The 12,169-nt window shown below is 37.4% G+C and overlaps 1 protein-coding gene across 6 annotated transcripts in view; it reads left to right on the top strand.

Moving 5' to 3' along the window:
• The window catches only part of LOC115218976 (C-terminal-binding protein 1), a 221,877-nt gene extending 210,120 nt beyond the window's left edge, over positions 1-11,757 (top strand). For all 6 annotated transcript variants that reach the window (XM_029789015.2, XM_029789012.2, XM_036508881.1 and 3 more), the window contains one exon: positions 8,145-11,757. In XM_029789015.2, the coding sequence (XP_029644875.1) occupies positions 8,145-8,171 (27 nt within the window). In that variant the 3' untranslated portion in view covers positions 8,172-11,757. The remainder of the gene's footprint in view (positions 1-8,144) is intronic.
• The last annotated feature ends 412 nt before the right edge of the window (positions 11,758-12,169 follow it).

Below are 12,169 nucleotides of genomic sequence, written 5' to 3'. Positions count from 1 at the left end.
GTCAACTGTTACCAGTCTGTAAGCAGGTTAATACTCTCCTTATGCCCTGACGTTTTTGAAGAATATCATAAATGAAAAACAATCATTCATAACAATTATGCAATGTTAAGACAAAGAGGCATAGACATACTCTAACACACAGGCTTTTAAAAAAAATTTATCTCTGTCAAATTCACTCACAAGGTTTTGCAGGGACTGGGGTTATTGTAGAACACACTTGCCCTAGATGAAGATATGTATTTATGTAGTGTACATAAAGATCTGTATTTATGTAGTGTACATATATAATTATGTAGTGTACATATATAATTGTAAAGATTTGCACTTGTACACATGTATATAGGCTCATTCACACACAGGTATGTACACATGTCTATATAAATACCATATGTATTTACATGCATTTCCTCTCCACTGACATTTTCCATTGGCCACTGTATCTGTGCTGCCAGTTATCTCCTCCTGACTCCCACATCACTCTCTCTTGACACCCCATAACTCGGTCTTATCACTTTCCTAGATGAACCTGAGGCTATGTGGTTTGGAAGCAGACTTCTTAAACTTCAATAGTATGCATCTGTTTGCATGTACATGCACCACACGTACACTCCCAAATATATAAAATACATATGTACATCTTCCTTTCTCTTTTTCTACCAAAATATAATATATACAATATGTATATGTCCATATGTCTTCCTCTCACATACAAAAGAGGATATACACAAACTCATACACACAGCTGATCACTATTTATCAATGAAATTTTGGAGATTTAAATTGTGTGATTGGTCAAAATATACCAACAGGTCAAGGCTAAATTTTGATTGAATATACATCAATACGAAAGGACATGCATATATATATATATATATATATATATATATATATATTGAAGTATATACAAGGTGTTTGTGCTAAATATGACAGTTGGCATGAAAGGGAAAGGAAACTGTGTCCTATCTAAAAATAAAAGTATTTTAGGAAATGAAAAAAGATCAAGATCATGGTTGGGTGATAATAGTTTACTATTTCGTTATTGCCCACAAGGGGCTAAGCATAGAGGGGACTATGATAATAGTTTACTGAAAGTAGCCCCCATCAACTTCCACCATGTCCTCAACATGACTCCAGAACCTGTCCCTGGGAAGATCTTTGAATACCTATTTGATCTTGGCCTTGATTTTTCCAGGCTGAGCTGTTTGTGTCTTTGTGAATTGTACCCCACACCTAGTAACACATGGGATTACTATTGGGTGAATTAGGAGGCCAGAAATTTGGACTGTTGGAGTCGCAGAAATTCTATAGGCACTTCCTTTCTCTAGAGTATGGCAAAGTGCTGAATCTTTGGTGTTCATCACATGTGGGACATCACATGGACTGTAGGCTAGCCACCTGTTGTTCTGGTTGTTGTACAACTAATCCTGACAGTTCTATTCATCTGAGAAGAACCAAATCATCTGTGGCTCAACCAGATGCTGTAGCAATTCTCCTTGGCCTTTGCTGTCAGAATTTGTCCCTTGCACCTCCTGTATGAGTGATAGCAAAGATCCTCATACAGGGCCATCTTCATGGTGGTGAATCCAACACCCAGCTCTCTTACCAAAGCCTGGATTCCCTTGCTCAGATCTCCCATCAGTTTGTCCTGTAGTCCTTAAATGAATTCCAACATTCAGATGGGTTCCTGTCCTCCATGTTAGCTAACAGTTTTCAAATACAACTTGATCTTTATGCTCCCTAGTGCTCTGGGCTATTCTGAGAAAAGGAGATCTAAAAAAATCATCAAATTTAACCTGAGCACCCTGTGTGTGTGTATATTTATATACTCACGTGCACACACACACAATTATATACACTTGTGTACTTAGGCTTAAATATGTATTTATGTAGTGTACATATATAATTGTAAAGATTTGCACATGTACACATGTATATAGGCTCTTTCACACACAGGTATGTACACATGTCTATATAAATACCATATGTATTTACACGCATTTCCTCTCCACTGACATTTTCCATTGGCCACTGTATCTGTGCTGCCAGTTATCTCCTCCTGACTCCCAAATCACTCTCTCTTGACACCCCATAACTCGGTCTTATCACTTTCCACTCAACACATAACTACCATCAGCTACTACTACTATTACACTCTTGTGCATTCTCTTCATCACTTACTCCATATTCTTGCACACACTGAAAGATCTTCTATTCCCACCCTCTATTCACATTCTTGTACATCAAAGGCATGTCTGACACTTCATCTCCACCACCTTTACTTTTCTTTCCAGCTCCATCTCAACTACTTCAAGTCAGTTGAAAGGGGATTCTGTAGCCGTATGAGAAATGTGGCTACCTCAGTAGTACTGGGGACATGAAAAAGCATGCAGTATGCTCTAAGTGGTTGGCATTAGATGGGATATTGAGCCATTGGAAAAATTGGAGCATGACATAGTCCTCTGCCTAATCAGAAAAACAGTTATTTGATGATGATAATGATGATGGTAATGTTTTTCTGTGTATATAGAAAAGTGCAGACTTAGTTGTATATTTAAGAGTTTTGCTTCCTGATGTCATGGTTTTGGGTTCTGCCTCACTGTGGTACTTTACGCAAATGTCTTCTGCTAAAACTCACATCTATGTGCAAGTGTGTATTTGTTATGAGCGATAAAGCAGTTTTTGTAATGAATATTAATTAGCACATCTAACCCTAACTTGGACTGTGGTAAATGTCCTAAGAGATCATCTCATGTAGTTTGGCTGACTACTTCTGATGATACATAGTATGGTGAAATCACTTGATACAACAATGCAAAACAGCTGGCGGTAACAAAATATTGTCTGATTATCTGTGTTTCTTAGCATTTGTTGTCTACATGTGATAATTTCTTGGAATGTCTACTGCAGCTCCAGGTGTTAAACTACACATCCAGTATATGGTATTTTTCATCTTCCAGTAAAAATGAAGGTTGTGTTAGAACATGGAATACTGTGTTATTTACCATGAGAGAACTTCTCATATGTACTAGTCATGCATATATGCATAGTACTGTGTGTTCTAACAGAACCCCCACTTTTAGTGGACGATAAATATTACTTTTTGGTATTAATTAATACTGTTTGTGTCACTATTAATTATAAAGTCATAAATGACAAATTAAATTTTATTTAACAATAACAAATTTCTAATATCGCAACAAATTGTTTTGTAACTTAAAGACATGTAAATAATTTATATTATTATATTTAGTAATAAATAAATTACTTACATGCCTGTATCAATGCAAAAACAAAATCCTTCAATATATGTTTTGTAGAATGATATGTCAAGGAGCTTTTATATATATATATATATATATATATATATAAATACATACATACGGAGAAGTAGTTTCATTGTTCCATAGCAAAACCTTTGTACTAAGACAATTTTTGATATCTTGGAATCTGAAGTAGCTGGAGATAATGATAGTTTGACCAAAAGAACCAGCTATTGTAGCAAAAATGAATGTTTAAAAAAAAAAAAAAACACATTTGGACATACGACAGTTTAACATAATAGCAACGATATGTAGAGACATATTTGTATGTGTACACACATATGCATGTGTATTCATATATATACGTGTGTGCGTGTATGTATATGTATATATATATATATATATATATATATACACATACACACACACATACAGGTATATATCTATATTTATAAATGTATATATAAATATATGCAGTTTATACAAGGTTTCCATGTATGTGTATAGATACATATCCATGTGTACTTTTATATGCATATATATTGGTATATGCATGTGTGAGCATATGTATGTATATACATGCATACACACATTTTAAGAGGCTGATATACCTTATTACACAGTATTGATGAATATTTTTTTTACTCCTTTTTTTTCCCCTCCAATATTTCTTTGGACACCAAAAACTGGCATTTGTACTACCTTTATTGTTTTCTTGTTTGCTCTTGTGTATGCTTTTTTTTCTAATTTCAGAGTTTGTATTCTTCCATTTTGATGTATTTCAAGAATACTCTCACCTATTGTACCTTAGTTTCATTACCAGTCTTTGAAATAGTGGACTTTGACAATTTTTCTCATGTATATGCTGATTATTATATACATCTATATGTATAAAGACACACACACACACACACACATATATATATATATATATATATGGCGAGCTGGCAGAAACGTTAGCACGCCGGGCGAAATGCTTAGCAGTATTTCGTCTGCCGTTACATTCTGAGTTCAAATTCCCCCGAGGTCGACTTTGCCTTTCATCCTTTTGGGGTCGATTAAATAAGTACCAGTTACGCACTGGGGTCGATATAATCAATTTAATCCATTTGTCTGTCCTTGTTTGTCCTCTCTATGTTTAGCCCTTGTGGGTAGTAAAGAAACATATATATATATATATATATATATATAAATCTCTGTTGATTCACTGGAAGCGATAAATGACAGTCACCCAATTAAAATTTCAGGCCTTGTGCCTATAGTAGAAAGGATTATTATTATTATTATTAGCAGTAGTATAGGAGCATGGTTGATTGACATAATCTTTAGAGCAACAGAAAAACTACTCTGCAGCATTTGTTGCATCGCCTTTCATTCTGAATTCAAATCCTACCAAAACCATCTTTGCTATTTTTCTTTCTGAGGTCAGTAAAATAAAGCACCTGTTCATGTACCGAAGGCAGTGCACAGATGTCATTGTAATCAAGTAGCCCTCTCCTTGAAACTGCTGGCCTTGTACCAAAATGTGAAACCATTATTATTATTATTAAGGGTGGTAGCTAGTAGAATGGTTAGCATGCTAGGCAAAATGCTGAGCAAGATTTCATGTCATTATGCTTGCGTTCAGATTCTGCTGTTATCAATCGAATCTTTCGGGGTCGATGAAATAAGTACCAGTTACACACTGGGGTCAATGTAATCGACTAGCCCTCTTACCCCCAATATTTTCAAGGCCTTGTGCCTAGAGTAGAAATAATAATAATTATCTCTATTATTAAGAAGGCCGTGAGCTAGCAGAATCATTAGCATGCTGGACGAAATGATTAGTGGTATTTTGCCTGTCACTGTGTTCTGAGTTCAATTTCTGCTGAAGTTGACTTTGCCTTTCATCCTTTCGGGGTCGATAAATTAAGTACCAGTTGAACACTGGGGTTGATGTAATTGACTTATTGTGTCCCCCATAATTTCAGGCCTTGTGCCTCTATAGTAGAAAGGATAATAATTACTATTATTAAGAAGTTAACAAGCTGGCAGAACTGTTAGCATGTTGGACGAAATGCTTAGCAGTATTTTGCCCATCACTATTTTCTGAGTTCAAATTCCACCGAAGTTGACTTTGTCTTGCATCCTTTCGAGGTTAATAAATCAAGTACCAGTCAAGTTTTGGGGTCATTGTGATTGACCATCCCCCTCCCCTCTAATTTGAACTCTTGTGCATATAGTAGAAAGGATTATTATTATTATTATTATTATTATTATTATTAAGGGTGGCCGGCTGGTAGAATTGTCAGCATGCTGGATGAAATGCTGCTTAGCATTTCATGCAGCTTCATGATCTAAGTTCAAATTCTGTTCAGGTTGACTTTTCCCTTCATTCTTCCCAGGTCAATAAAATAAAGCCCATTGCAGCCAATCTAATAGATTTCCACTTCCCCTCAAAAACTGCTGGGCCTGTGCCAAATTTTAAAACCACTATTATTGTTGCCAGGGCCGCTGACTGGCCCCCATGCCGGTGGCACATAAAAAGTACCATTTGAGTGTGATCATTACCAGTGTCGGTAGTACGTGAAAAACAACATTCGAGCGAGTGTGTTGACAGTGCCACTGGACTGGCCCCTGTGCAGGTGACATGTAAAAACGCCATTTGAGTGTGGCCGTTGCCTGTACCACCTGACTAGCCCTCATGCCGATGGCACGTAAAAGGACCCACTACACTCTCGAAGTGGTTGGCATGAAGAAGGGCATCCAGCTGTAGAAACTCAGCTAGATCAGACTGGAGCCTGGTGCAGCCATCTGGCTCACCAGTCCCCAGTCAAACCGTCCAACCCATGCCAGCATGGAAAACAAGACATTAAACGGTGATGATGAATAGGGCAGTGAGCTAGCAGAATTGTTAGCACACTGGATGAAACGTTTAGCAGTATTTCGCCTGCCACTACGTTCTGAGTTCAAATTCTGCCAAGATCGACTTCACCTTTCATCCTCTCGAGGTGGATAAATTAAATACTAGTGAGATACTGGGGATTGATGTAATCGACTTATTCCCCCCCCCACACACACACAAATAAATTGCTGCCCTTGTGTCAAAATTTGAAACTACTACTATTATTATTATTATTATTAATGTTTGTTTTTTAAGTGGGGTTGATGGCAAACTTGTAGAATTTTTAGCGAACCAGACAAAACACTCAATAGCATTTCTCTCAGTTCATATCCTGAATTCAAATTTCACTGCAGTCGACTTTGCCTTTTAATCCGTTTGAAGGTCAGTGAAAAAAAAAAAAGAACCAGTTGAGCTCTGGGATCCGTGTAATTGACTTACTGCTTCCCTCCCAGAATTGCTGGCTTTGTGCCAAAAATTTGAAATCATTATCTTTACTATTGGTAGTAGTAGTAAAGTGGTGAGATGGCGAAAGTGTTAGCACTCTGGGCAAAATTCTTAGCAGATTTTTGTCTAGCTTCACATTCTGAGTTCAAATTCTCCTGAGGTCGACTTTGCCTTTCATCCTCTTGGGGGTTGAGGAACTAAATACCATTTGTGAACTGGGTTTGATGGTGAAAATGACTTTCTCCCCCGAAATTGTTGGCCTTGTGCTAAAATTTGAAATTATTATTATTACATAAAAGGCATATAGGCGTGGTAAGTAGCTTGCTTACCAACCACATGGTTCCAGGTTCAAATTTGTGCAAGTGTCTTCTCCAACAGCCTCAGACTGACCAAAGCCTTGTGAGTGGATTTGGTAGACAGAAACTGAATGAAGCCCATTGTACATATGTGTCTATATATATATATGTTTGTGTGTCTGTGTTTTTCCCTCCCACATCACTTGACAACCGATCCTGGTATGTTTATGTCCCTGTAACTTAGCGGTTCGGCAAAAGAGACTGATAGAATAAGTACTAGGCTTAGAAAGAATAAGTCTTGGGGTCGATTTGCTCGACTAAAGGTGGTGCTCCAGCATGGCCACAGTCAAATGACTGAAACGTGAGACAGTGAAAATCTTAGCGCGATTTCATCTATTTTACATTCTGAGTTCAAATTCCGCCAGGGTTGACTTTGCCTTTCATCCTTCCAGGGTCGATAAAATAAGTACCTGTTGCACAATGGGGTTGATGTAATCACTTTAGCCCCACCCTCAAAATTGCTGGCCTTGTACCAAAATATGAAGCCGTTATTGCATAAAAGGCATTTTTGGTTTTGGGCAGAATGCTTTTACAATACTTATTCATGACCACATTCCTATGACTGATAAAATACCAGTCATTTACTGGGGTTGAAATGATAGAGCCTAGTGCCTCTATCAATTGCATTCACTAGTATGATAGAACTGGTAAAATTCTTCTGTTTTTTGTCGTGTCTGGGGAGAGTCATACTGTCTTAATGCCTTATTATCTAACACACTCACTGGTTCGATTTCCACTCATTATATTTTTCTTCCAAATTTTTCGTTGCTTTGGCAACCTTGTCGATGGATGTTGGTTCTGTTCATTTTCTTTAATCTGTGGTCCTTAGAACTTAATTACAATTGGTTTTTGTATTTCATTTTTCTAGGATTGATGAAATAAGTACCAGTCATGTGTTGAGGTTCAGTTAAGCCTATCTTCGATATTATTCGTTTTCTCGTGTTCCAAAATGATTATCGTTAACATCGACATCATTCTGGCTCCTGTTTGGTTACCTCCCGTTGTTTTTCTGAGTCCCAAACCTCCGTGTCATCGACATTGCGTTTTACCCTCTTTGGTCAGATAAAGTGACACCTGTTTAACTATAAATGATTGATTTAACCAGTTGGTTCCAACTAAAAGTGTTTTATTGTGTGGCTACATTAGAAGTCATTAGTGAGATTTTGAAAGAAATGAAAAAACTTTTTCTTTGTTTTCCAGGCTCATCTTTGGCTGCCATCGTTGTAATAGTAAATAAATTCTATACCAATAAAGCACTACTTCAGTACAGTGGCTTATGACCTTGTTCCAGTATGAGATTTTATCACAATAACAATAACAATAATCGAAGAAACAATGGCAGTGTTCACATTATAACGTTGCCGAAATGACTTTTGACTTCTAGAGACAAGGGAGATAATTTGTGATCGTCTTTTCAACATGTTCTTTAACTTCATCTGAGCATCATTGATTAAGGCCATGCTGGGGCATCACCTCATGAAACAACTTTCCATTTTTCTAATGCAGCTCATGAAAATTTTGGCTGTAGGCTCTTTTTTTTTTCTGTGAAAATTTTTTCTAAAAAATCAATTTTGTAATTATATCTACATTGGCAGAGAAGAACGTATAGGGATGAAGACTACAAAACAAGATCAAATATACACGAATGGTTACAACTACCATTCTTAATTCAAGACTCACAGGCATACTATTTAACTTTATTTCTAGAAATTCTATCATCGTCATCGCCATTTAACGTCCGTTTTCCATGCTGGCATGCATTGGATCATTCGACTGGATCTGACTTTTCTGATGCAGTCTAAGAGAGAAGGTGCATGGCTTAGTGGTTACAGGTGTCAGGCTCCTGATCGTAGGATGTTGATCTCGATTCCTGGACATGGTGATGCGTTGTGTTCTGCAGCAAAACACTTTATTTCATGTTGCTGCGGTGCATTCAACTGGTAAAAATAAGTACTCTTGTTATGGACTTGCGTCCCATCTTGGGGAAGGGAAAAATATACGCCTCAGAAATCGAGGAACTGGTCCCATTAGTATATTATGTTTCCGGAAGGAATTTTTATCCTATATTTTGTATGGGTGGATATACTTCCTAACGGCCACACATTTTACACACTGTACTAGGTGCTTTTTAAAAAAATTTAATTTCATGACACAAACACTAAAGAAGTTAGCAACTAACTCACAAGACGAAACCCCTTAACAGAGTTGGTGTGTAGTATTGAGAGAGGTTCTTCGTGCTAGGCATAGAGTAGTTAAAATACGAGGGACAGGGATGTCTACTCCCGTCAGAAAAAGAAATGTTGGCCGTGATGAGATGTCGGGGTGTAACATTCAAGGTACATGACGGTGGACAGAGAAAGAACAGGGGTAGAAAATCGACAAAGGTTGGGTGGGTTTAAGGGAAAGCGACAGACGGTTGAGATAGGGACAGATTTGAAAGTAGTGTATATTTAGTTGGTAACTTTTGATTTCGCTTTGCACTTACTTCCTCTGCATTTTACCTTTCCTAAATCCCAGTTTCCAATTGAGATGCAGGTTATCTTGAATGCCAGTATTTTGGTTATTTAGTGGTCTTAGGCTCAAATCCAACCTACAAAATATTTTATTATGATTCTTTTTGATTACTATATCTAGTTCTCATACTGACTTAGGGTACCTAAAAGCATGGCTACACACACACACACACACACACACACGCAAGCACAAACGCACATTGTGTTGGAACAAAAGTTTATACTGTTTATTAAGTAAAACTAGAAAACAGTATTTCGATATTTATGCCTTCTTTTTGTTCAGCCACATTTGTCCCAGTTTGCCCCTCTACCTTTCGCCGTCTTCGAGGCAGCTTCATGATTCCATCCTCCCAGAACTTTGTATCTTCTTAGGGTCATCATGAATATGTCTTGGTAGTTTTTACAGTTTTCCAAAGAAACGAAGTTCTTTCCTTTAAAATAATTTTGTAAGAATCGAAAGAAACTGTAATCCGAAGGTGCACGGTCAGGTTGGGTGCGGTAGGACATCTCAGCTAAGATGGACCAACTTCTGTCGGGTCTGCAAGGAAAGGTGTAGTCTAGCGTTATCTTGAAGGAGGATTTACCAATTCTGAATGTTTTTCATCGATTATCTCCTTTAATCGGTCTAATTGGACGCAATAATTGAATTCAACGTCCAATTCTGTAGAAGGTGCTCGCAATAGACAATGCTCTTCCAATCCCACTAAATGCAGAGTATCACTTTGTGATGTACTTTTGGAGTAATTAAATGTGGTTAATTGATTAATTTTGTCTTGTCCAGAACCTTTTTGTTCCATACGATTGTTCTGTTCCAAAAATGCATCGTTTCTGTTGCATTTAGAGAGAGAACTGCAAATTGAAATGCAGTCTATAATTTTTCTTCCCGTTACATTCTGAGACATCTAGACATTATAACAATTCACATATTCAAGTGTTTTAGATTCCTTATAACGCTTACGAGGTATGGTGAGTATCTCTACAATGTTTTGTGTCGTGTCATCTGTATCATTTCTGATTAGTATTTCTGTTTGGTCATCATCAAGTTTAGACCTCAGATCAACATTTTCACACCTAATCCTAGCGAATCACTTACGAACAGTCCTCTCAGCTATGACGCCATCCCCATAAATTGTACAATCTTTTTTTGCGCTTTGTACAGCGATTTTTTTTTTTTTTTCTTCTTCCCTTCTCAAAACATACAAGCTTCAAATAATGAAAATGTATCCCATTTTCCTCCATTTTCACTTTAGAAATAAAAAAAAGCAGTAGAAATAAACTATCCACATAGTAATTACATAGAAAGACATGTTGAACCGTTCCCATTCAGAAAAAAGAAAAATGTTATATGCTTCTGTTGCGTGAGAAACAAAATTCTGTGTTTAAACACCACAATCTGAAAACCGGTATAAACTTTTGTTCCAACCCAGTTTGTGTATTGTATAGGGGGCCTGGTGCGGCTGTATGGTTTGGAGTTTGCTTCCCAACCGCATGGTTACAGGTTCTGTCCCACTGCGTGGCACCTCAGGCAAGTATCTTCTACTATTGCTTAGGCTGACCAAAGCCTAGCATGTGGATTTGGTCGACAGAAACTGAAAGTAGCTCGTCGTAATATATATATGTCGCAAGGAGGTACATGTTGAGGCCTGGAAAGTTCAAGCAGAATATGTGTGTGTGTCACTGTCTTGTAACTTGACTTCGCGTGATAGTGGTAAAAGAGTGTCATCGTGATGTCCTTCGTTTTCATTGTTACGGGATGGGAATCCTATCTGGGTTTGGAGGAATGAGGGTTAGCGACCGGAAGGCCACCCGGCTGTAGAAAATGCTCCCAAACAATCTATGCCTGACTCATATACGCATGGAAAAGTGCACGTTAAAACGACGATGATGATATGTGAGTAAGAAGTTTGCTTCCAAACTACCTGGTTTCATGTTCAGTTCCACTGCATGGTACTCTTGAATAATTGTCTTCCATAGGTTTGGGCCGACCAAAGCCTTCTGAGTGGATTTGGTCGACGGAAACTGAAAGAAGCCCCATTATATAAATGTGTATCGTATCTCTTTGCATCTCCTTGTACTGCTATAGCTTTGGTAGCTATAAACGAGCCTCCCTGCCACAAAACCAGTACTATAAATCAACTCATATAACTCATATGACATATATAATACGCGCGCGCATGTGACAAGTGATCGGGCACCAAACAGGATTGCTTGTAACATTTAGAGTCATTTGTCACTAGTTCTGAAATAAAAATATTGCTGGCAACGTCTAACCAGGATTAATAAAAGGCGTACCACACATGTATTGAGGTTATTTCTATTGATTATGATTTTCTTGCAAAATTCCTTAGTTTTTTTTCTTGTTTTTTTTTCTTTCTTTTGTCAATGTCACAAGTTCAGAGTGCCATGGTGGAAATATATCCAGTTTTCTTTCGGAATTAAAGTGTTAAGATGGAGGTACGACCATTTCTGGTCCAAAATTTTAAAGTTCGTATAGGGTTATATTTCATCTTTAACATAGAGTACACTTCGTCTGCCATAATGTATTTTACGGCATGGTAGACACAGTCTGACTTGAGAAATTTAATTCTAGAATTCAAAAAAAAAAAAGATATGGTATGTTAGACACACCCTGATCTGGGAAATACAATTCCAAAAAACAAGTTTTCTATAATTACCAAAATCCCGGTCATTCGATCGGTCAGTGCCTAGCAG

This window comes from Octopus sinensis, linkage group LG14 (assembly GCF_006345805.1).
Source record: "Octopus sinensis linkage group LG14, ASM634580v1, whole genome shotgun sequence".
Lineage (NCBI taxonomy): Eukaryota > Metazoa > Mollusca > Cephalopoda > Octopoda > Octopodidae > Octopus > Octopus sinensis.
Note: the sequence above shows the minus strand (reverse complement) of the source record. Positions and strands in the feature narration are given on the sequence as shown.